This window comes from Falco punctatus, assembly GCF_963210335.1.
Source record: "Falco punctatus genome assembly, chromosome: 4".
NCBI classification, from domain to species: domain Eukaryota; kingdom Metazoa; phylum Chordata; class Aves; order Falconiformes; family Falconidae; genus Falco; species Falco punctatus.
The window spans coordinates 48,861,575-48,887,509 of NC_137583.1; the positions used below are offsets into that span (position 1 = coordinate 48,861,575).

Below are 25,935 nucleotides of genomic sequence, written 5' to 3' on the forward strand. Positions count from 1 at the left end.
TAAGGCACTCTGATAACTCAGAAAGAGAGTCCTATCTGTATGGCAGCCTCCACAGAACCTTCTTATGCACATCTTCTTCTACCAACGCACACACACCAAAAAGGTCTGGTTTTAAGAAGGAGCCTTACGGACAGGAAAGTTTTTCACGCCTTGTCTTTGTATTGATTTCATGACACCGGACAATCATTCACTGTTAATACCTCCTATTGCGGAGACAAGCTGCTAGATGTTTGACATTTCCTACTTGCCATCCCTGGGTAACGAGGGCCTCATCTATAAACATACCTGCCGGGGAAAAAAAACATACCAGGCGGAGAATGCTGCAGGTGTGGAGGCAGGTCGCTGTATCTGGGTTCAGCTTCTCAGTTAGCCAAGAGATGCAGAGGTGATATCAAGACTCTTGTATTTTGCACTCGTGAGGATTCTGTGAGCAAAAGAGGGAAGAAAAATTAAGAAACAACTATCTGCCCAAAATCATTTGGAAACTCCTGATTTCACCAGAGCCAGCTTACACAAACTATCTCAAATGCTGTCAGGCAAAACCCCTTGCAGACAACTGCAGATGAAGAATTACCTGCGTATTTCACCACTTAAGGAATATTTCAAGCCTGGCAACCCCAACCCGTGGCTATTTGAAATTACCACCATTTCACTCTGCTCTGAAATCCCCTGGAGAACAATTCTGGCAAAACAAGATCTTCCTCAAGATAGGGATGCCTCCTATGTACGCATGAAGTTTCTCTTTCTTCCTTTCAGTGAATAAAGCTGCTTCAGATGAGATCTTTATTTTCCTGAATGTTACAAAGGAGCAACATATATGCTTTCTGACACTGCTTCTTATCTGATACACGTTTTTCTCCTGCACTTCAGTCACAGATGTATTTACTGAACAGACCTTTGGATGAAGAACAGAGCACTGCACCCGCAGCATTAAGCCTAGAAGCTGAGAATGGTAAAGATGCCCGATTCTGTCTCACTGGCATCTTAATGATAAGCACCAAGCAAAAATCGATCTTCATAACTTTCTAGAAATTTCATTATGAGCCAGTTATTGACAAAGTGAATTCTGACCAGCATTTTGGGGGTTTTTGAAGTTTAGGTTTTATGCCAAGTACCACCTTCCCACAAAAGGCATTCTGTCCTAAGCTTTCCCAACAGTCAGCAGGCATCTGTTTCAAGACAGAAGCAGCAGTCAGAAATTTCCAAACATTCATGTGTTAACCCAATCTGCAAAACTGGGTGTCCTTTTTCACACATGGTCTGTCAGATGGACTAAGCGAACCCACTGAAATTAAGGAAGAACTCCTCAGATCAAATTAATTTTAGCTCAGACTACAAACAATCACAGATCTCCCTGTAGAGTATGTTAATTCACTGTCTCCCATTGATAATACTTAAACCTAGATTTTCCTTCTTTTCTTTTGACACCGTTTTTATGCATTTAGATAAAGAATCATCTGCTATGCTTTCCACAAAAGAATGCAATGCAGTTGGACACTGAAAGGGTAGTTTACAATTATATAACGAACAAAACTGATAGAGCGTTAGTAATGTTTTAAAAGTACAGCTCCAGAAACCTTTTATGTATCTGTAATTACTAAACACTTCAGTGAAAAATGTTGACACCACAGAAAACACTGCTGTTATGGAACACATGGACATGGAAGATAAGAAACCCCAATTACGTTCAGTCTTGGGGCCTGACGAAGCAGACGGCTTCTTGATCCTCAGCAGTAACCATACCAGAAGAATGTGGAGTTTGGTTTTGTTGTTTTGGTTTTTTCCAAAGAAAAGACACTCTGTCTACATTTTCAGCAGAACTACAGAATAAGCAGACCTGAAGATGAAACTTCGTAATTTTTCAAGTCATTCCTTCAGGGCAAGGTTAAGAGTTCAGCTGTGAAAAGGACAGATGACCAATTTCATTTCAAGCTAGCAAGTAATTTGTTTGAATACAAAAGTCAATTTGTAACTTCTTTGAAACAGTTTTTCAAAAAGTGCACTTTCTGATAGAGCACTCTAAGTAGTATGCACTATATTTTAATTTTTAACAAAATTTTATGAGTGTATAAATGTTATGTTCCTGAATGGATGGACGGATGTCTGTATGTCTTTTCAACATAGAAAAGAACCTGCCACCCATAATGGATAAACTATAGCTAAATGTAAAAAGCGCATTTTTATAGCAGCAACAGAAAAAAAGTATCATTTAACTTCTTTCAGACAGTGATTTTAGATGCTACTTGAAACCAAAGTAGCTACAAATTCTTTGACAGAAACACAGAAACAATCAAGTTGGCAGCGTCCCTTTACCAAATGCGGAGGAAATAGCAAAGTTTGATGTTGATAGACCTGCACAGGCTTCAAACAAAATCAGACCTACATGCTGCAATAAACACAGCACCAAACATGCTGCATTCATCTTCAGAAGATCGTTACAGATTTCGATCCACCTTGCAGTGCAGGTGAGAGATCTCAGTAGCTCTCCAGGCCAGCTGATGGGGTTCTCAGAGGCTGCCCACGTGGTATAACGGCCTTGGTGGGGAGCTGTAAGGTGGCGGCTTAAACCCAAGACTTACCTTGCACCGGAGTCAAGCAGTGACAATGGCCCAAACAGAAAACAGAGGTGACTGAAGCCATTGTTCAAATTTCTTTGCCAGTTCCTTAAAGAGAGCTGCCCTCAAAGCCTGTCTGCGGAAGGGTTTGCCAGCCAAGCTTTACCTTTCCCCTGGAGATGCAGTTCATAAGAGAAATACACTATACCAGCAAAAGAAAAAAAAATAAAAGTTGCTAGTAAAAGTGCATTTACATTAGAACTTTTGCCAGTATATATACATATGTTTAAAAAATAAACGAAATAAACTAAATCCTTCTAGCAATACTGCTATACTGGTCAATGTTCCAAATGTATACCAGGCCTTGTTTCTCTCTCACAAAAACATCTCTGAAGGATAAATATTTTGACTTATGAATGCCACTGTGTTATATCAAAAAGTAGGTGTTACCAACAGCATTTTCCTGATCTCGGATTCTACCTTTCATGATATTTTCTAATGGTGAATCAACAGATAGCCACATTTCAGCTGCAGAAAAAGATTTTTTACACCCATGATAGCATATTCACAAAACCCACAGTGTTCTTACTCACAGTCTAATGGCTGAATGTCAATATTCATCCAGCATCAGCCCACAAACCGGAAAATCAGATCCCTTCCTGTACCGTTGGTGACAGACTAGGACATACCTTCCCATCTCTTTAAGGTAGTCACAGGACTTGACCTGTTGTCAGTATGATTCCCAAGGAAGACACAGGAAATAAAACTGAGATGCTGCTGTATATTCAAGTTGGATAATTAACACGATTTCTCCTGTACAGTACTGTGTAAATGTGAGTGGATATTTAGAGCATACCTCATTGCAATTTTTCCATCTATTTTTTCCAAAGATTATTTGCTTACAGATGTGCATACACATGTATGAGAAAACCTAAGTGGTAAAGGTTTTAGAAGCAACGCATCCTCTATTTTACTTATCTAGGGATGAAAAAACAAAAAAGTTATTGAAATTCTGGTGACAATAAGCTCAGATTGCCCTGACAGCAGGTGAAACATACCGGCAAAACAGCTATAAATACAAAAGCACATGTTCTCTCTTTTGTATTTCCATATCTACTGGCAGTCAAAAATACAGCATGCTACTGGTAAAGTGAATTTTAAAAAGTCACCATGACAATATAACATAATCTATCTCAGTTTCTTTTTCCTTTGTAGTGGGTCCTTTTAACCCAAACCTACATGTAAAAATGTGTGAACTGTCATTTTTCTAAAGTGTTTGTAATTAGGTGGTTTATGCTAGAGACATAGATTGCTGTTAAGTATGTATTATTCTTTTTGCTTTGTATTATTCCATAAGAATCTGTGGATATTCAATTAAAATGAGCCTAATCCTTAAGCAAAAAATGCATACCCCTCTTTTTGTCAGTATCTTTTATTTAGATTTTGGCTCCATATGGAAAATACAAGGAAAATTTTTGTTTGGATGCTATTCCCTTGAACAAAGCAAGTCAAAGTCCTCCCTGGCAATTATGATACTGCAAAATGAACGTCTCAGAATGTTTTTACTAAAATAACTTCCATTCTACCAATATGCCATATGACCTTTCCAAGTTTCCCTTAGTGTTATGCTTTAGAAAAGAGTCACGGAAAAATTGCTTCCCTTGCATTTCTATCAACCTGTACAGAACCACACTTTTTTCAGGTTTTTTCATCTCACATTATTTTTACGTATCTTTTTATACTCAAATTGATAACAAGATCAGGAATTACATTGTAAAAATAAACACATGCACACAAAAAACCCAACCCAAATCCACTGAAACAGAAAAAAACCCCAAACCCTTACAAATAAGCATTTACAGGAAAATGCCTGAGATGTCTAATTTGAGTCGGTTTTAGATAGGTTATTAAAATATTTCAGTTAATTAATTGGAAGTATGAATACATACATGTTTAATCCTATAACAAGCGTTACTGTTTTCACACTGTGAAATAGCTTATTCAGGAGATGTATATTAGTTTAAATGAGTATACATTCGTAGGGCTACACTTTTGCTGTATGCATGTATGAAAACATATTTTTTGCTATGATTTTATTTTCACCAAAAAACTCCTACCTCAAACATAGTAGTATCAACAATGTGCTCTTCTACTCATTCTCTGATTTTTTGTTAAATTTATATGCAAAAGGTTGAAGAACTACAATGCTAGATCTCAAATACTAAATTTGTGTGGATGATAACAATGTAGGAAGCTGTTGCTCCAGGCGTGTAACAGCAGAACGCTACTAACCCCAGGAAGCGTGCTATAAAAACCTGTTGCTACTTTATTTTGCAGCACCTCTGATGTAGGCACATGTTTTTAGGTTATGAATGAAACACGTTAAAATATTTCACATGGCTTTGCACCAAAGGGCCACCAGCATCAATGGCATATCATGAAGGAATCTGCTGCACGCTGTCAAAAAAGGAGACAGGGAGTCTTGGTTGAGGTATGCCAAAACCCAGCTCTAAGCGCAAAGAATGCAACCAACAAGCAGACACAGTTCAAAAGCTCGCCCTGTTATGACTACGCCATGCCACAAGAAATGGGATTAGCTGCTACCCGACCAAACCAACAAAGGTTCCCAATCAGAAGACAAGACGTCCTTCCTCAAAAGAAAACATACCCTTTAATCACCCTTCCCTGTAGTTTTCCATTAGCCACATTATATTCCTCTATTTGACTGACTGCCACTTTCTATTATTAATTTCATTTAGCAGTCCTTAAAAGCTAAGAATATTCCCTAGGAGAGACATTTTAAAAGCAAACCAGCCAACTGGCTGCTGTGTAAAAGACAGAGAAGAGAGGCACCCAAAACCCCCCACAATCTTGTAAATATATTAAGATTACATTGTTGGTTTGAGGGGTTTGGGAAGAATGGGAAAGTTAAAGGCAAACAGTTTATTGCTCTGAAACCACTTAATATACCAGTGCTACATTTTTCTTAAGTAGGTGCCTGCAAAGCTCTGCTGCAGCACTCTGGGAGGGGTGCATGGTTCATCCTGTGGGTCAGGTCTGCTCTGAAGGTACCAGGTGAAGTCTTGCAGTGGATTTAAAAGTTGGGACACTTCCTTCCCTTGTCGCAACTGGATGTGTGATCCAGGTACATATCTATCCCTTTTAATCAAGATGGTAGCACCTGTGATTGAGATCAATAGGAGAAAGACAGGCAAATTTTCTGGAAATTTTCCTAATGAAAGTTTAAACACTATAAGCTCTCCATCAGCCGCACAGTTAGTTTTCATGACTCATTTTCTTCAAATTAGGTGCCTGAAACCCAGCTAAATTGCATGCTGTCTTCATGAACCCTACGTTTACTCCACCCTCAGCTCTAATTTTAAGGCAGAAAAAAAATTATAACAGCACATATATTGTGTGATTTTAAAATGTTGAAAAAACGCTTCTCTTTCTTCCAAAACATAAAATCACTTTCCACCTAGACCTCACTTCTTCAGTTTGAATGAAAAGTCAGTATTTTCCCATTCCTTCTCAGTACTGAAACCTATTCTGTCACAAGTTGTGAACTAAACTGTCACCCAGGTGGAAATCACTTCTCCCACATGTGCATGATGTGACTGTTCTTCCCTTTGAAATGACTGAGGTTCCTCAATGAAGCAGTATACAAGAACGTGCTAATTATGGCATAGGCTGTTCTGAGGCATTTGCCATTACTGCTAATCATGATGTGCCACAGATAGAAACCAAGACTCCCAGCTTAAGACAATTAGAATCTTCTCCAAACAACTAACCTCAACAACAACCTTAGGATGAGCTTCATCTTACCTAATTTTAGCAATCTAAAAATTAGATATGGAGTCTAAGTGAGTTTTAGGTTCCCTCTACAGTTGATGAAAAGAGATGATTTCACCTATCTTAGGATGGGATGAATCACTCCGTGGTGAGGCCTCTCTCTCCCCACTGGTAAGAGATGTAGCTAAATATCAAGCCTTACACTCCACACGTATCTTTTAGACTGCCAGTTAAATGAATCACAGCCTAGGGGAGGAAAACAAAGTGATAATGCAAGTGAAAAAGAGAGAAAGTGATGGAACATTCCTCATTTTTTAGCATGCAGGAGTTCAGTACTTTGATCATTCAACTTGTCACCTTGGGTTAACTTCTCAGGATGCTTGAGACTTTGTTTACTTGACCTTTTGTTTAACAATCTAATATGATCAAAAGCAGTCAGTTTCCCTGAGTAACATAAGACTGGAGATTAACAAGGGAATGCCGGCTGAAGAGCTGAGGTTTGAGAAGAGATTTGAAGCAGGAGAGAAAGCCAATACATTCCAGTTGAAATACATTTTAGATAGGTTGTATTTTTTTTCTTTAAGTCCATCAGAGAACAGCCACAAAAGAAAACTCAGCCTCTAAGTAAAAGTTAAGGATGCCCAAATGTGAACTGTAAGAACAAGATTTTGTACCTGGAACAGAAGGAAAAGAGAATGTATGGGTAGGGATTGGAAAATATTGCTTATACATGCTCAGAAGAGAACTTTGAGAAAAACTAATTGGCAGAGCACTTGAGCTAAGATTGACTGGGCCCCGATGTAAAGACAGTGACTCCTTATGTTATTGCAAGCAAGCAGAACTGCAACAAAATAAACTTGATTCTGTCCTGCTCTGTGTCCCCCATCCTGCCCCAAACAACCCACAGTCTCACATATCTGGATAATTCCTCACATTAAAGGATGTTTTCTCACAGCATATTACTCAATTTTAACATTTTTTTCATTCTTTAAATGCCAAAAATTTTTATTCCCCTGATTGTTGTTTGTACCTCATACTGCAGTCAAAAAAATCAAGGTTAATGATTAGTAATTCTACCACTGTGAACTATGTTCAAAATTCCAAATACAGCTTCTTTGAAAAGATCACATCCACAAAAATCCAGTTGAAGGAACATTTCTTAAAATCCATTTTAAGACTTTAAAAAGCTATCAACCCTTTCCGTTTGTGTGTTACAACAGATAAACGGAAAATGTTTTTACACAGGGCACCTAGCTCATAGATGTGTTAATTCTGCAATGTTAACATTCTTTTAATGCAGCTTGCTGGGTAAGTCTAATTTTGTGGATTTTTTTTTTCCAAAGCAAGCTACAAATAAATGAATTGTATAGCTCTATTATCAAAACAGGGATTTTTTGCTAAACTCATTACATCAAGTACTCAACTTATTTTAGCAATAACTTACTAAAACCCATTAGCCTGAGGCAGTCACTCAGCATGGGAAATTTCAGTATGAACACAGAGTGTGTGACAAAGTTTTACCCTATTACAAAAACAAAAAAAACCAAAATAAAACTGGTAATGAAAGTAACCAGTCCATGTATGGTGTGGCTTTAACAAGCTTTGGGCAAAATTGAAGATAGGTATCATTTTTCTGTCTGTCTCTTAACAACAAAACTAGTCTTACAAATGTCAGCCACATAGTAAATCTACCTAGAGAATGAAATTTATATATAAAATGCCTCCACAGCAACTTAATTTATTCAGTGAAGATCATCTCCCTGCCGAGGATCTCTCTCCCAAGATCTTCAAGTTACACGAGTCGCAGTTCATGCTGTCACTGTTGTGGCCCATGTCAACAGGCAGAAATAGGCATGGCTGGAGGGCTCAGCCTGGCTGTCCCACTGCCAGCTCCAGATGGCACCACTCAGGTGGCTGAGCAGAATGAACCCCTTCCTCAGGCTGACTTGAGCAGAGGTAAGAAATGAGCTTCCCCTGTCACTGGAACTATCCCTTTCTTGAGGGCAGAGCTGGTCTGTGAGCTGCTCCTGGCATCTCGCAGCTGTGGCAGATGCACCTCCGTGCCCCTGAAATGAGATCAAACAGACAAGAGTAGCCCTGAGAGTACACCAGTTCCGGGAAATGGGAGGCAATTGTTCTGCTCCCCGATGTGGATCCCATAGTCACGTCACGGTGCCCACGGGAGGCAGGCAGCTCACTCCTAGGGAAGGGAGCGTTTTGTCCTTTTCTTCAGCTACCTCTAGCCAAGGCAGACAGGGGAGCACAAAAAGGCAACATGGGCTCCGTTCTTACCACAGCACTGAACATATTTAGCATGGCTAAAAGAGTAGCAACACAGGTATTAAGAGAACCACAAAGAGCGGAAGAAGAGAAATGTGTATTCATTAACTTGTTTTCTATTTACAGCATTTCCTTTCTAAAATACAAAGCCTTAGCCCTGCACACCCTGCTGCATGTACTTAACTGTCTCTTACCCCAGGATAGTATCAGGATAAGTAACTCCAGCACACTGAAGCACCCTGTTTTTTCTTAAGTGTTATCGAAATAGAGTGTATACTAGAGTATATATTTTATATATAAATCCTATATGAGGTTCAAAACTTATATGCTCTGTTTCTTGAAAACAGATCTCAAAATAACCCAAATTGAAGCCAAAATAACTCAGAGGACAAGTTACCCGCTGCAGACTCTATGGCAAGACGCTTTCAAGGCGGAAGCTGAAAGGCTGCAGCCCAGAATACGCCAAGTCCCGTATGAGCGACACAGGAAATTAAAGTGCAGCACGATGTTCTGACAGGGGCTGCACTGAAGCACCTCGCAGGAACTAGTCATGCAGGAACCAGGACAGGGCAAGTGGAAACAGCGAGGAAGAAGAGTCAGTTAGAAGCTGCGAAGGAATGCTGAGAATGCAGAAAAGAGCAGAAAAATCTTTGGAAACATTTAGAATTGGTAGAAGTGTTTAAGAGACAACCTGCCCAGAAATGCACCCCACACAGGTGGCATGGTAGGGTCAAACAACACACAAAAGCTAAAAACAGGAAGCCTGTGGTTGCCTGCCTTTCTCACCCAGCTGAATTCTTTGTTCTCTTGAGGCTCCTTTTTAACAGCTATACCAATGCAACAGGCTTCTCTGTTTTCCCTTGTGAAATCCCATTGGGACAGACAGTTTCTCCAACAGGCAGATAGAATGTGGTGGAGTAGGAGGATTGTAGCCTGGGAATTTCATAGACAGCAGGGTAGCAAGGGGCAGAGCACCAGGAAACCTCAAAATCTGAGATCTGGCTTAGCCCTGACAAGCTCAGAATGAAGCAGCATGGACAAGGATGAGCTTTTAAGAGCAAGAAAAGGAAAACTTCCCTCTGTTGTTCTGTATATTACCTATTCAGACTGATTTTGAAGAGTCTGTCAAACATACCTGAAAAACTGTCAGAATATTTTGGAGTGCTGGGTGAATCATCACACATTAACAACATACCTTAATAGCTCAGCTTCTTCACTGCCTGCTTGCTGTGAAAAGCTTGAACACTTATTTCAAACCTTATTCTTTCTCCATCCTTCTTCATTTTCCAAACTACCTTAGAGTTTTTACTTCCTCTCCTTCATCCATCAGTAGACTCTACATTGGCCACAAGATTCAATTGAGTGGGGAGCAAGATTAGACATTACCTCTCCTAGAATATAAACCAGAGAGTCAAAAACTGGGATTCTATTACTTTTTTAAAATGCTTCTAATTCATTGCTACTGACATTACAATTTATAGCAACACACAGATCAGGACTAACTAATTTAACAATGTCACACACCTACAAACATATACCAGCTGTGAAATGACATTAGAAATGCCTGGTATCTTTTGAAAAAGTTACCCCTGGAATTACTGCAGTTGTTACCTGGCACCAAATAGATATAAAATAGAAGCATTTCTTGCATATCTTTCTCACTTCTGCCTCTATATCCACTGATCCCATGAAAAAAAATCCTTATACAGGCGACTGAAATCTAAGGAGGATCCTTTCTTGGGGCATTGTGGTCAACAGCTCCAAAGGGTTCCAGTCAGCCACGGTTCGGGAAGCGGAGCATGGGGAGTGAAACAACTGCAGAGCCTGACACTTTGGGAACAGAGAATGTAGAAAAATTTCTCCATCTCTGATTGGACTTATGCAGCAATAAACTGGCTGCCTTTGGGCTCCAGTTTTCTCTTCCCTCAAAGTCTTCACTTCAGATTACCTCTTAACCTGTTCCTTTTACACTTACCCTCTTGTCCTTCATTCAGGCCCCATTGCTTTTCCTTCCCTCTGGAATATTTTTTCCAGGTTAATCCCATGCCCCCAGAGTAACGGTATACCAAAATAGTTTTGTCTGTGGTTTTCTTGCACACACAGCTGCTTCTCCCCAATCCCATCTTGCCTAAATTCTCAAGAGTGTGACCTCTCTGCCACTGCCTCCCTGCCTCCTCCGGCACTACAGACCCTCTGCCACCAGTGGCAGCCATGGGATCAGCTGCAGCAGTGGAAGAAAATATCACCAATGACGGTGGTAGCTCCTGGCTGTGAGCCAGTCTGCATAGCACTGTGACAAGATGCCAGCTAGTTAAGCATTATACTATTTAAGCTTGTTATTCTACTAGCCTGATTTTATTATTAGTTTTCTAGTCACTGGCAGTTCACAGTGATGATGTTCTCTCCCTCATTTTTGTTTGAAACAAAAGGCTACCTTCCTCCAGAGCAGGTATGACTGTTTTTTCATTGTCAAGAGATGAGCAGCCTCCAAAGCCTTGGAGAAGGACTCTCTTAGCAACCTAACGCGGTGATCTGGAAAGAAAACACAAACCCACAATTTAAACATTCACAAGTGAAAATTGCTCTCATTCTTTCAACTGTTCCTTCACTAATCGGTATGCTGTCTCATCCAGCCCCCTCCCCCAGGGCTCTATCAAAAGGAACCTTGGCATAACCTTCCTCATACCATAGACAATATCTTATGATTAGTGAAGGATTTAAATTCTGAACTAAAGCTTTAGAATAAATGAGTCATATTCTGCAACAGTGGGCACACAGAAACTAAAATGTCCCAGGAAAATGATACCATGGCTGCTCCATGAATATCAAACTGGCTTCTGTCAAATTTATCTTAGTTTTAACAAAGATTAATATTAAACTTTTAGTAAACATTCTAAAAATAATGTAAAGGGAGGGAACATTTTCTATCTTTGATTGAAGCACACTGATGAATGGTATTTGTATTAGTAAAGTGTCAAGTAGATAACGTATCTGCAGGATAAACATGCCCCAAAAAAAGGAAGTTTCAGATGACCAACACATAACTCACTGAGAAATGTGGCTAACATAACTTGCTAAAAAAAGCATTTATGAACACTTGGCATTTGCATAGACATATTTTAAAAAGTTGGGTAAAGTTTGTTGTAGCTGGTCAGTGTAACTGTCACATTCATTTCAGACAGTTTTTTGCACGAGGTCTTTTTTGTTCTTAGGGAAGCAGACAGCTGAAATGCCAGAGATCTCTGAATACAGGCAGACACATGCCACTGCCTAAAGGAACAGCAAGTCTGAGGCCATTCAGGAATCTGAGAATTTGAGCTATGTGGGTGAATACTATTTTGCTGGATGTTTGGTGCATGAGTATGAATATGGGTGATCAAAAAACCACGTCAAGTAGCTTAAAAACAAACTCAGGAAAAGCCAGACACATCCTCAGGAGCACTGAGGGACCATGAAGAAAAGGTTTTAAAAAATGAGCTTTTACACAAGGGCTGCATGAATGAGTTTTGCAACTGTGAGCTTGGGGGAAGGGGGGCGGGGGGAATCCCCAAACCAACAACAAAAAAATGTGCCTTCTGTCCTTTATTCCTCCAGTTTTCAGAAGAAACAGAGCTTTAACATTCTTTACAGGGACAATGGGACTTCACTGCTCCAGAATTCACTGATCTCAGACAACTCAGCCAAATAGAAAGAACTGCTGCTGCTACTGCCATAATTATTTTTTGTTTGCTATCTATCCGTGAAATGTATTGTTTCTTTTGATACATCTTAGGCCAAATACTCATTTTTCCCATGCAAAAACCCAACCTGTATTTCTGAAGCACATTCATAAATCCAACAGGGCAGAATACCATTTTTACTCACCTCAGGGATGGCACGTTCCCAAAATATTTGGATTAGCATGACTCCAGTGCACAGAGGAGTGGATCAGAGGTAGCAGAGACCAGTGTCCCCTCCTAACTTGCATACAACTTCCAAGTCTCCCAGTTTTTGCCTAGTACATAAGGTCCAATGTAGTAAAATAAACACTGAAGTAACCCACTGTTTGCTTTCTTACCCAAGACACCTTCCCAGCTCATGGGCAGAAGAGAAACACAATAAATGGCATAAAAACTTGGAGCAGAGAGGTAATCTTAGGTTGAATTTTCAGTTGATGTAAATTAGCACTGCTCCATTTCAGTGCAGAATGACAATTTGCACCAGCTGAGAGGCTGATGTGGTGACTCCCCATGCTGTGCTTAAAGTGATGGGCAGCTGCTGGAAATTAACTTCCCTGAGAGTCGCGTATCCTTCATATTCAAGAATTCGAGCTCAGAATTTCTCTAGAGCGATTATTTTACGTAGTTACCTTGGAAATGATGATGAAAGTATAATTTGCAAGTGATGTCTCCAGGAACAGTCAAATCTTGTACTAATGTTGATCATAAATAACTACAGTGGAAACACTGGCTGAGGTCTATTCATTAAGCACACAGAATTAAGACAGCATAATAAACTGGAAAAGATCATTTGCTATAATCCCATTAACAAATTTACCAGGCTCTTCCTTAAAACCAATTTATTTTCTTGCCCTCATTATCTTCACTGTGAAATTTCCAGAATCTTACACCTCTGGCAGTTAATAACCTTCTAATTTGCAGTCTGTGTTTATTCATGATCAGCTCATTTTATCAAAACTCTGGACCTCGATCTTGTGGCTGGTGAGCATAAAATAGCTTTGCAGGGGAAAGTGACATCTTTTGTTAGATCAACAGCCATAGCTGGGGTAAGAAAAACACAAAAATTTAGGCCACAAAACCCTTCTTCAGTCCTGAAATAGAAGCAGAAAAATTCAAGTTAAAAACAGCTTGGGAGAAGTTGTTCTGAGTAAAACTTCATGATGACAAACAATTACCCAAATTGAGGAAAAGGTATACACAAAATACTGGGATATTAATAAGTTATGAGATGATTAAGCCATAGGATACCATGTGAGCCAAAAGAGATGCAGTTAACAGCCAGAATGTTCTATAGGCTTCTGTAGATATCATGCTCCCTAGGGAGCATCCTGCCTCAGTAGCTCCAAAGCTGCTGTATATGGGGAAGCTCCACAAAAGGTACCCACACACATCCAGGCAGCTGCGAGCTCCCAGGTGCATCTCGGTAGCCTGGATTAGCAACGGTCCGTGCTGCTGGAGCTGCACCCCACCCTGCCCTCAGCAGGGATTTTTAGGAATACTCCCTTCAAAAACGCTGTCCTCACGTTCTTGACGGTTAAATTCTGGATATACAGATTTTATGCTCTAACAGCTGAAAAGCTCAAGGGACAATACTTTGTAGCCAGCAACCAAATGATGGAGGCACCACAAAGAAACTAGAACAGAAATAATGGCTGTCTACTACTTTGAACACAGTTGAAATCATCCCACTGTAACAGGTTCCGCCTTCACCTTCGGCCAGGGAGCAAGCCCTGGCCCAGCACTCATATGCCACACACATATCCAGCAGTACAAGATCATGATGCAAGGATCAGCTCTACAGACTCCAAAGCTGCAAAGAAAATGAACAGGACACCAGACACCTAGATAATTGTGCTACTAAGTTTTCTACAATTACTTTACAAACCACTGTATGACAAAGAATCTTTAAGTATGTCTTTAAATACTTCCATAGACTGATTTTATAAAAAGGAAGAACAAAGGCATGCAATAGTCTGGATGATTTAAGCCCTATTAGACCAGATACTATTTAAAAATAGGTACTATATACCTCACATCACATTCACCTGAAAAAAAACATTCAGAACTGTTGCTAACTACCTTCACCTAACATCTCTCAAGACAGCCCTGATTTTAGGAGCATCTGAAATAATTAAAATTAAAGCACAGGTTCCACATTGGTGAGAGGTATTTATTCAAGGAAGCAGTCCAGCTGGAGTTAACTTACCTTAAAAAGTGTTACCTCATATGAGTAAACTGTGGAGAAGGAGGCCTTCTGGATAGCTAATATTTTATGACTTTGTATCTATGTATAAGGAATTAGCTGTTCAAAAAATTCCTCCAAAAGGTTCAAAAGATAATGGTCCAGATGGATTCACTCATCACCCCCTGCATATTCCTTTCTCTGAACAGCCTCACTAAAAGGAGTAAAAAAAAAAAAAAAAATCCCTTGCCTTCCCTATTGGTTTAGGGAAACAAAAAAAATCCTTCTTATGACATAGCTGAACGCATTTCAAATAATCAAATAGGAATTGGGAAAAATGAAGAGGAAGGCAAAGACATAGCTTGTCTGACTTCAAGAAAAAAAACCAACACTTAATTATATCCTTACACACCTCTGTGCCTTCCCCAGCACTCCCAAAGGAATTGTGGAAAGGGGTGACATTTCCACCTACCCTATTACTAATTTAGGCAAAGGAAAAGCTTGCCAAAAAGCTATTTATAGGCAAGGCAGCGGAGTGGGGGGCTGTGAGGGGTGCCGAAACAGGTGCAGCGGCAACGCACATGACCCCATCTGCCGGGGTGAGGATTGGCTAAACCCGGCTCAAAAATATGACATCTTGGGCTTATGATAGTCACAGGGCTTTTCCATCAGCAAGCGGGGCGGGGAGCCGCCAGGGAGGGCGGGAAGGGCACTGCAGCGGGGCCCTATAAATTAGAGCCAAACGCGCCTTTTCCCTCAATGAAAGAGTAAGGCAGGGTAGAGCTGAAGAGAGGGAGCAGGGTCAGGTGTAGGTTTGTTCCGCTGAAAGCAATTTCAGCATTTCTAAGCCTGTGTTTTTTCTTACCACATCCCTGCTAAGAAGGCAACTCTGCAAAGATGAAATACATCATAGGCATTGGAGGGTAAGTTCCTGTTCATATTGTGTATATATATATATGTACTGCTTTTTCTTCCCACTTAATTGTTGTGTGAGATAATGTAAGACTTGAAGATTATAAATCTGCTGTTATAATAATATTACAAGGCTCTAGAAACGATGCAACTTGCTGACTCTTTGTGCTACTTAGAGAGCTCTGCAGGGGGGCATACATAAAACTGAGATGATCAGGAGGTACACTGACAAAGGAAAAAAAAACTCATTTCAAGTAAGCTTATAGGTCTGATGAAATGATGTGCTGCAACTATGAAAAAGAACGTTTTCAGCATGAAGTTAGGCTTTTAAAAGCTCTGAAAGACAGAGAGGAAAGAAATCCTGATTCAAATAAAACGGGGATGCTGGTATATAATTTTTCTATGTTGAAGATACCATTTTTATGTACTAATTTAGAACCGTAGGGTCGCTTTCCCCGGCAGAGGAGGGCAGCCTGTGTGCCCGGGCCGGGCGGAGCCTGGCGCTCCCCTGCCGGCTGCCGGTGGTTCGCAGCGCTGGCACCGGGCAGGGCCTAGAGTTAATAACGTGGGTTAAAGGCCGCGTGAGACTTTTTTTACAGCCTTTGAATAAAAAATTAGGAGTAAGCGCTGTCTTGACAGGTCTTGTCTTTCGGAAAGGAAGATTAGTCAAGCCTTTTATATTAAAACAGGCTTTGCGGGTGTGGGGAGGTCTGAGTCACGCCCTGAGGAAAAAGCGAGCTGCTCGCGTTCCTAGCTCACTTTATAAACCCGCGTCTTACCCACCGGCCTTTCCCCGGGCGGCTGTTCGCGCTGCTGGGCGGTGCCTCCAAGGCCAGCCGGGGCACCTTAGGGCAGCGAGTGAGTTAAAAGCTCGCCTCGGACCTCCCCGCGCCGGCCGGGCACCGCAGGCCGCCCCGGGGGTGCCGTGGCGGGCGGCCCGAAGCCGCGCAGCCCCCCCGACCTTCCCCGGCCCGGGGAACGTCTCTAAGGAGGGCGGAGATGGCGGCGCGGCCCCGCGGTCCCTCAGCGCGGCCGTTGAGCGGGCGGGAAGCGGCGCGAGCTGCCGCCGAGCCCGCCTGCCCGCCCGCGCGCGCCGAGCCCAGCCAGTCGGTGGCGGGGAAGGGGTGGGGCGAGGGGCGGTGCCGACCAATCGGCGACCAGCGCGCGCCGCGGTGCCGGTGAGGCGGGAAATTCAAACGGGCTGGGCGCGGGGTGCCGCGGCGGTTCGTGTGTCCTCAGGGCGGCCCGGTAGCTCTAATGCGGCTCTCCCGTCGCTGTCTCGCCTTCCCCGTGCAGTGTCACCAACGGTGGCAAAACCACCCTGACCAACAGGATCATCAAGGCGCTCCCCAACTGCTGCGTGGTCCACCAAGATGACTTCTTCAAGGTAAGCGGAGCTCTTGCCCTCACTCGAAACGCTAACCGCTGCTTGTACGTGTCGCGATAGCGGTGCCGGGCCCCCCTGGAAGTTTTATGTACTTATGCATGCTTTCCAAGTACATTTTGACAGCTTAGGAGCAGCAGACTTTCTAATATTTTTTTTCTTAAATATATATTTAATTTTTTAAACCGCTTTGGGCAGGCGAGGAGATACTGACCTTTGCAAATGTGGGGATCTGCCAGCTTTTGCAGAAGCGGAGCTTGGCACAGCCAAGCACAGAACGATTGTTCTCTAAAGGTTCCCTTTAGTTTTAACAACAGATCTAAATTTGGGTCGAACTACTGATTTAAGTTAGAAATTATTTATTGTAATCTGCACAAGTAATTTTCTCCATAATTGGGTTTCCCTTATTGTATTTAAATAAAAATGTTGCTTCTAAATGATACTTCAGGATTTAAGCAACCCCTACGCTGCTTTAAATAAAGACAGACAGCTGTACTGGGGAGTTCTGATAGCTCCGTATGAGAAACCCAATTAAAAGATTACTAATCACAAAAGTGGAAGACCCGTCTGGGAGAGCAGCAGGGGAAGCAGCTGCACAACAACCACGTTACTAAACCTTGTAGGCTACAGCAACTTCGCAGCAATTACAGCATACCTGGACCCCACTGCACGTGGAAGTCCAAGAGGTACTTCAGGTGGCTGTGTGTTGACCCCCGATGTGCAGAGTGCTCCAGCACTGGCAGCTGCCTGCTTGGTCTGTTCCGCCTGTGCAGGAGCACGAGCCATATGGAACAGAATGGAGCACCCATTTGGAAGGGCTTCTTTGCCAGAAGCTTCACACACAAATTTGGGCAGGTGTGAGCTCTTGAAGTAGAGGAGGAATTCTGTGTGACTTCTCACGGGTGGGTTTAGCTGGCAGATGCTAGCACAAGTGAAGCTAGTGACCAAGCGACCAGAAGTCATGCTATGCCATCCTACTTTTTTTTTTTTTTTTTACAGCTGCTAGGAGTTAAAATAGCTATTCTTGAATGTGAAATCTTAGCAGTTACTTAACACTGTATTTGCATTTTAAGTTCTTATACATTGACTTATAAACAGGGGCCTGTATAGTATTTTGGCTAATAACACCCTATCAAACGATTAACCTAGAACTCTTTGTCCAAAGTGGCTTGACTGGGCCAAGAAAAACTTTTCAAAGTTCTTGGGGTTGGTGAAGGATGGGAACTTTGATATAGTACAAACAGGGTCTGTAATTGTTTTGTTAAGTGAACACTTGCTTTGTTGTGTATTGCAGTAGCATCCAGGTTGTGATCGGATCTTAGGTAACTGATCACGCTGAGTTTGCAGCAATGTTTTATTGCTCACTATATTTCAGCCACAAGATCAAATAGAAGTCGGGGAAGACGGCTTTAAACAATGGGATGGTAAGAGCAGTGTTCGCTATAGGATGCAGTAATGTATATTTTTTCCTAAGTATTTCTTTTTAATTATTAAAGATTTAACAGTAAATTTATGTAATTTCAATTTTACAAGTTTATTCTATTTTATACTTTCAAGCCACTATGGTTGATGGTATTTGATTGTATACCTTTTCCCCACCCACCCCCTTTCTCCTAACTAGTGTTGGACTCCTTGGATATGGAGGCAATGGTGAGCACTGTGCGTGCATGGATTGAGAACCCAGTGAAGTTTGCCCGTTCCCACGGGGTGAATGTTACGCCTGGCTCTAAAGAGCCAGCCTCCAAAGATATCCATATATTGGTCATTGAAGGCTTCCTGCTTTATAATTACAAGTAAGGTTTGGGGAACTATTAATGGTTTGCCAGGGAAGAACACTAGATCTCTAGTGCCAGGGCTAAAACCTCCTCTTTACTAATATACCCTTCCTGTCTTGTTCTGAGGTATCACAGGGAGGAATTTTTCTCATGTGAAATGTAAATTTTACCAGGAAATACTGGCAAAAGTGGGGCGCACAAGGTGACTTTCTCAAGGAAGTTCTCATTTAGGCTGCACCCTTGAACTCTAGGGCATGGAAAACTTTAGACCAGAACTTGGAAACACTGAGCCAGTAGTGAAGGCACAGGCTTCCCTCCTGGTCTCCCACCACGCTGCCTAAGCCTTGACCTGCAAAGGTTGTTGATGAGAATGAGGAGATAATCCATTCTGCATTCACTGCTTGGAATCTCTCCTGGAATTCAGGAATAGATCTCTCATGTGATACATGTACTTGTTTAAATACTGACTAAATTGAGCTTAGTAATTAATTGTATGTTGGAGCAAAGACTGAGCTTTTTTTTTTTTTTCATATGGGGGGGAAAAAGTGCTTGCCAGGAAGATGGGGAGACCAGACTAGCAGTGAAGAGAGAAAACTTCCAATGGCTAAATACATAAACCTAAGAAAATTGCATGCTATAAACATAATGAGCAGAAGATTCTTGGCTCCAAACTATAGTTTTGTTTACAAAACTCTAGAGAACAAGCTGTTCATGACACTTGGCAAAAATGGAGCTGTTTATAAGCTGTACCACAAGACAAGCCAGCACCATTCCGGCTTTCCAAACTGAATGTAAAATGGCAGTCTCGGATTAGCCATACCCAGAATGGCCAGCTGGAGATAGTGCTGGCAAACTGCCGGGTGTTCTTGGCCTGCCCCCAGGGAGGTAACCCTTGGTACCTTCCCTGAAGGTTACTGATCCTTCTGAACCACTCCATGTCGTTAACAGGAGCCTCTCCATAGTCCAGAGGGAGTATTCCATCCACAGACCTGGGGCTTGCTCAGTTCATACTATATTAAGCGCTGGTAATCCCACTACGTTCAAACTAGATCTGCTTCAAGGATTTTTCTGGGTTTATTTTCTTCAGCCTAATAGCATAGAGCAAACTCCCTGTGTTTCTGGAAAAGAATATGAGTTGGTGAGCTGCCTTGTACCAGATGTGTGTGTCCATGCGTGTTTTGGCAGCTTGCTTCAGCACAACAGGCCAGACGGTTTGATAAGTCAGTTCATATCAGACTGATAAATTGCAACTTAGACTGGCCTACTGCAAGCAGAATTAGAAATGATCTAGAAAAAGGCATGATTCCCACCCCAGGTCTTCCCAGCCTAGTGTCTGATCTTCCACAGTAAGTAGTAGCAGGCACTCGGGTGGGAAAAGTACCTGGCATACCATTCAGATCTTCAGAAAACAGCATTCTCCATGCTTTATAGCTACTAACAAACCTACTGTACATGAGCTTCTGTCGCAATGAAAACACTTGCACTTGTCTGCAATAGACCCTAATATGAGAGGCAGATTTTTTTTTTATGGCTTTCGGGGTGATTTAACACTTTACTGTGTCAGGAAAAAAAAATAGACATGTTCTTTCTCTCTACCCTACCCTAGACCACTGATAGACCTATTTGACATACGCTACTACCTGGCGGTGCCATACGATGAATGCAAAAGGAGGAGAAGGTAAGAAGATTCTCTGATGCAAGTCTAATCCTTCCAATAAAGACTACTGGAGGCAAGCCTTCAGGCTACCTTTATGGTGCTCTTAATGGGATATATTGGTGTCACATCAGAATTACAGTTGAAAAGTTAATATAACTGGAGAAAGAAACTTTCATATGGTATTTTCTGAAACTTGATCTGGCAGTCCCCTTCAGGTTTTATGAAGATCAGCACGTTGGTGCAAAAGGAGCAGAGCTGTTGCATGCTTCCCCCGCAAGTGTCAGTAAACCCTCAGACTGCTTGCTTTGCCTTCATCAGCTACCTGTAGCTTCTGCATTCGCTTTGGGTGCTTAAATAAACTTGTTGCAAAACACAGACCAGTATCAATGAGAGACTGGATGATGACAATGAGCTTTTATGTAATCAGACAGCTGCTCAGTTGTATTTAACTTCAGGCTTTAGCAGAGTGCAGGATGCAGCACAATCCCAGTAGTCCTGATGTTCTTCCGTGTTGGTTTGCAGTACACGGAACTACACTGTTCCTGACCCACCGGGTCTCTTTGACGGACACGTCTGGCCCATGTACTTAAAACACAGGAAAGAAATGGAGGACTGCGGTGTTGATGTTGGTAAGCCTCCCCAAATACAAATCTTTTGGCATTGTACTGTGGATTTTAAGGAAGACAGTAATTTAATTCAAGGAAAATTTAACTGTAATGATGCAAGGCACTATTTTTACTGCTAAGCTGTAATCCTGGCCTACTTTGTCCAGATAAATGTGCTGTTTTAGAACTAGGAACTTTTTCCCTTTGTTTCATACTAGAGCACTTTGGGAGGGGCAGGAAAAAAAAACCAACCATACAGCAACACATTATATTATAATAGGATAAGAGATTCTGTGGGCCACAGGTTTTTCAGACTGGTTCTGTTTTTCCAATTGGAAAACAAGTTAACAATCTATCATTTGGGTTGATAGTCTGAAATATTTTAAAATTAATCCACAGAAATTTTGTTCTGATCAAAAGCCTACAGCCTGACTCCATCCTTTTCTTTCAGTTTATTTAGATGGACTGAAGTCTAGAGATGAACTTTATAACCAAGTCTTTGAAGATATTCACAACAAGCTTTTAAATTGTTTATAGGTAAGGATGTCCCTGCTTCTGAGGGGGTGAAACTTGACTGCTGGAAGCAACCTGCTCTTATGCTTGTGTAGTTATACCTTCCTTTCTTGCTTTTCAGGGTCTCAGAAGACCTGAAAGACCCGTGTACAGGATGATGTAAATAGTACTTAGAAGTCAGAATGAGCATTTTATTTGTGTAAACTCTTCTTATACTGTCCTTTAGGAAGTATCTTTTGTATATAATTGAAAAATGAAGATAACTTATTCATAACTCTGTGATGGACAGGATTGTTTTGGTGTTTTGGTTTTTTTATTATTTTATATTCCACTGGCTTATGAAACATAAGTTGAAAATGTGTTTTTATAATGGAACAAGTAGAGCAACTTGTAGAAACAACTGACTCTTCTGCTTACGTGCTTCTGCAGTTATTAAGTCTTTATGTAATGGCTTGTTTGTAATGTCATCTCTTAAATTCAGTAAAAATCAAAGTCTTTTTTTTTTTTTTTCCTGTTTTTCTTTTGAGGTCCTGTTTTAATAAATAAACTGCATTTACTGTAGTAGAAATAGGCACAAAACTCCTCCAAAAACACAACAGCCTTCACACATGTGCAGCTTCAAACCTAGTGCTAGCGCTGGCCTGGGCACCTTGTTCATACATCCCAGTAAGAGTGAGGTTCTCAGGGGTGGTTATGGGAGGTGAACAGCGCTTCAGATATTTTTAAAGTGCTGGTATGAAACCAGTTTAATGTCTGTCTCAGCTTTGTGGTGTTTCTCACTTCGTGCTCAAAACAAATTAGCACACAAAGATAGCACAGTCTGCCTCACATAGCAGATGAGTGACCCAAGGTGCAAAGCCTGGACAGAAGCCTCTCCTGCTTTTGTGATCCAAACAAGAATGCTATTTGGTCCTAAATTCTCCAGGTAGCTGTGCCTCAAGAGGTGGAAATGGCTATGTGTGTGAATGAAAGTAGCAGCCTCGTATTAAAATTGTGCTAGCTTGGGGAACTCTTCAGGTATTATTAGTACTGAACTCCATCCTAGTCTGTCTGGAAAAAAAACCCTGGAGTACATGTGCAGTCTGTTTACTAATAGACTTTTCCTTAACTCACTGTGAAAGTGCTCTGAGGACTGTGGGTTGTAGAAAACTGTCCTTTGCACTCCACGTAACCAGCCTTCACAACCTCCCGCAGAGGAGCCTGCACCCAAGCAGGTTACGTGCTTGTGACAACACCCTGCATTCATGTGCCAGGCAGCACACTGCAACTCTAAAGGGCAGGTACAGGAGGTTCTGCTTCTTAAAGTCCTTCCAGTAAGTTTGTAAGGAGTCCACAGATTTCTTATACATCCATGTCTTCCCCTTCTAGTAAAACTACAAGTAAAATATCAGTGGCAATAATTCTACTGATTTTTCCGCTGATCAGCTTTTCCTCAGTATTTCAGTGAGATAAAGGCAGCCTCCCACTTCAAGCCAGACAGCACAAAAGTAATTTAGCAAACACAATCAGAATACTGAAATAACTCATAACGTGGAGGAAAACATGCTTGAGAAAGGAATGGGGATATTGTTCCTGAAGCTAAAGCCGAGCGGTAGACCTTTATTTTCCTGCTTATCATGTACTTTGAGAACAACATTCTGCCTGAGTTTCCTCATTTATGAACAGCACAACTATTCTCTGCCAGGCTTTCTGGCAGAACCTCCACCCCTGAGCCGAGTGGTGACCTTCACCCAGGCAGCCCCGCAGGAAGCCTGAGCAGTGCGACAAGTGAGTGCTACAAAAAACATCATCTCCTCTCTGCCCTGTGTGCTTGGGTGGGTCTGTGCTGCCACCAGACACCTGAGGCAAAGTCCACTCAGCTGTGTGCTGGGGAGAACAGCTCACTGCAGCTGTAGAAGAGACAAGACTAGACAAGGTCAGCTGGAAGGGACCTACAACGATCACCTTGGCCAACTGCCCAACCGCCTCAGGGCTGGCCAAAAGCTAAGCACGTTACTAAGGGCATTGGCCAACTTGACTCTTAACACGGAGAGGCTCGGGGCATCGCCTGCCTCAAGGGAGCCCGTTCAGTGTCTGAGCACCTTCTCGGTAAAATGCTTCCTCATGTCCAGTTTGAACCTCCCTGGCGCAACTCTGAGCCATTCCCAGGTGTCCTGGCGTCTCCCTGGATCCCAGGCAGAAAAGCTCAGCACCTCCCTCTCCACGTCCCATCCTCGGGAAGCTGCAGAGAGCAACAAGGTTGGCCCTCTGCCTCCCTTTCTCCAAACAAAACCAACCCAGAGCAACAACCTGCTTGCCATGCTGCCCCTGGCTAGTGCCTGGCTCCGTGCTAATAATAACCTCTCCCCACCGTGCTGTGCCTGGTAACTAATTGAGGTTAAATAGTGTAGTGAGCTAGGTGAGCACGCTGAGATCTGTCAACTCGCTATCGAAATACACTGGCTAAAGATAGGAAGTGCCAGCAAACTGATGTACTAAAGCACGTGCAGCGCACCACGCATAAAAGGTTCACCATGTTAAAAGTACAAAACATCTCACGTGGGATGAGTGTGGTGATCTTTTGGGCACTAAAATAACTTGGCTGTGGTGTCAGCACAGCTCACTTCAGAAGATTTTTGGGTATGCCTTAATTAGAAACATTGTTCCAGAAAAGCAGCTGCTACAGATTAGCAAAAAGTCACCCAAAAAACCCACCAGAAAGCCTATTTCGAGGGTTTTTTTTAAACAGCCTGGTGAAGCAGCCAGAAGGAAGTCGGATCCACCACTTTGTCCTAGTGTTACACGGATATTTTCCAATTGTCTGGCCGGAACAGGGACACCACAGCCAGAAACGAGACATGAATACTGATGGCATCACCCACACTTCCACAAGCTATAAAAAGGCATATTGCCTTGCGTGCAGCACCATGCGTGCCTGGAGAGACCCACAAAACTATAATTACACTGTTACACGGCTGGGCACTCATCAATGGCAAAGCTGAGGAACGCCTGGGCCAGGGACAGCGTGCTGCAACTTGTCACCGATACCTTGTAAGTCCATTTGACATCGTTACATGGAGTGTTTCCCGCAGATTAGCCACAGCTCTGCTCGCTGGCAGGAAGAAAGCAGCCCCGGCTCCCCAGCAGGATCTGGCATATAATTTCCATCAGGGCTTCCCCGGTGTTAACAGATAGGTTTAGCCCTCACCTGATAAGCCAGGCAAAACCATTTTACTTTCTGAAGACATATAAGGGAAAAGACATTGCACTCGCCTCAAGCCAGCCTCTAGGAAGCAAAAATTGAAGCCCAAAAAAGGCACTTTGATAATCTCTGCCCAGAGAGAATATAAAACACCCTAGGCGGCGTTAGCTCCCATTGCAGAGAGAGGAACCGAGGCAGAACATCCCAGTACATCCAATCACCAAAATCCCCTGAGGACCAGCACACCCCCTCATTTCTGAGCACCACCATAGCTCCTACAGTGTTCAGCATTAGCCGAGTCCCTGCAGTATTTCCTCCCAGACACTTTCTCCCCAGTAAATCCTCCTCTGCGGTGAGAGGCTGGTATTTTCCCCCTTCTTTGCAGCTGTACATGGTACATGATGCAGCCTGCTGAAGTCAAGCCAATACTTTGCAATTTAAAACCCTCTAGAGCAGGTCACCCTGAGTGCAGTGGCAACAAAAACCACCCTAAATTCTGCTTATTAAAAAGGAGGAGGAGGAGGAGGAGAAGGCAGTGCCAGCCGGGGTGAATGGCCAGCACCTTCCCAGAGCCTTGCAGAAGCATGAAACAGAAACCCGCAGCACAAGGAGCATCTGGGAAGCCTTAGCACTATGTGAACTTTGCACAGCTCGGGAACAACTGTTGCGATAGGATTTCTGTACATCCTTTCACACGCTGGCTCTGGTGATGAATCAGCTCTGCAAGAGCGTATCAAATGCCCAGGACTCCGGCAGAACCCACACCCCAAAGCCTCTCCCCGAACACCAGATCCCAAGATGCAGCGCCCAGGGAGAGGGCAAAAGCCCCCAGCCCCCCAGCCAGGCTCTGGTGTCCCCCACCATGTCTGGAGCCCTCATGAGCCACAGGAGCTGCACCCTGAGGCTGTGGCACAGATCCTGCTCTGCCCTGGGATGCTGCCACCAGCCAGGTAGTCACGCCGTCACCACTGGATGCCAAGTGCCATGGCCTGGAAAAACAGGGCAGACTAAAATTATCCCCAGACCCGCGTGCCCTGTGGGTTGGGATGAAACCTACACCCCATGGGACGTCAGTGGGCAGCGGGGGCTGCCCCATGGCTGGCACAGACGGGGGCATGGGGCACGTCTCCTACATCCATCTGTGTCCATCTCATTGCTATCCCAGACCCCTGGGGAATTGCAGGGGAAGCACTGGAGTGACAAATAAAGTTTAAATTGAGCAAATCCTCTCACCCGGAGCTCAGCCAGAGGAAAACCCACCACTGCCCCTGCTGTCATGGGGGCTGGCGGGCCAGAGAGACGCCTGCCATCTGCTGGGATTTGGCTGGTGATTCCCCCAGATCAAATTCAGCTGGATTTTGGCTCCATGGCCACAGGAAC

General features: G+C 42.8%; 1 protein-coding gene and 1 long non-coding RNA gene across 9 annotated transcripts in view; one reads left to right on the plus strand and one right to left on the minus strand.

The window, feature by feature from the left end:
* Nucleotides 1-16,723, minus strand: part of LOC308061820 — a 30,610-nt gene extending 13,887 nt beyond the window's left edge. For 2 of the 7 annotated variants that reach the window (XR_013927360.1, XR_013927361.1), the window contains exons 1-4: nt 14,553-15,138; nt 14,057-14,156; nt 11,062-13,437; nt 308-10,018 (exon numbers count right to left, since the gene is read on the minus strand). This is a non-coding gene — a long non-coding RNA (uncharacterized lncRNA). Of the gene's footprint in view, nt 1-307; nt 13,438-14,056; nt 14,157-14,552; nt 15,139-16,219 lie in introns of those variants that run through there. The other 5 variants (XR_013927363.1, XR_013927365.1, XR_013927362.1 and 2 more) reach the window with 5 other exon arrangements.
* On the plus strand, nt 15,289-21,850 carry NMRK2 (nicotinamide riboside kinase 2). 2 transcript variants are annotated; one of them, XM_080382335.1, is made up of 8 exons: nt 15,289-15,451; nt 16,737-16,827; nt 18,200-18,248; nt 18,446-18,617; nt 20,206-20,277; nt 20,779-20,885; nt 21,313-21,398; nt 21,470-21,850. In XM_080382335.1, exons 1-7 carry the CDS (start codon nt 15,426-15,428, stop codon nt 21,396-21,398), a joined length of 603 nt encoding a protein of 200 aa, XP_080238461.1. In that variant the 5' UTR covers nt 15,289-15,425; the 3' UTR covers nt 21,470-21,850. The 2 variants fall into 2 exon arrangements, with proteins under 2 accessions (XP_080238461.1, XP_080238460.1); XM_080382334.1 differs by having other exon boundaries at nt 21,496-21,850.
* The last annotated feature ends 4,085 nt before the right edge of the window (nt 21,851-25,935 follow it).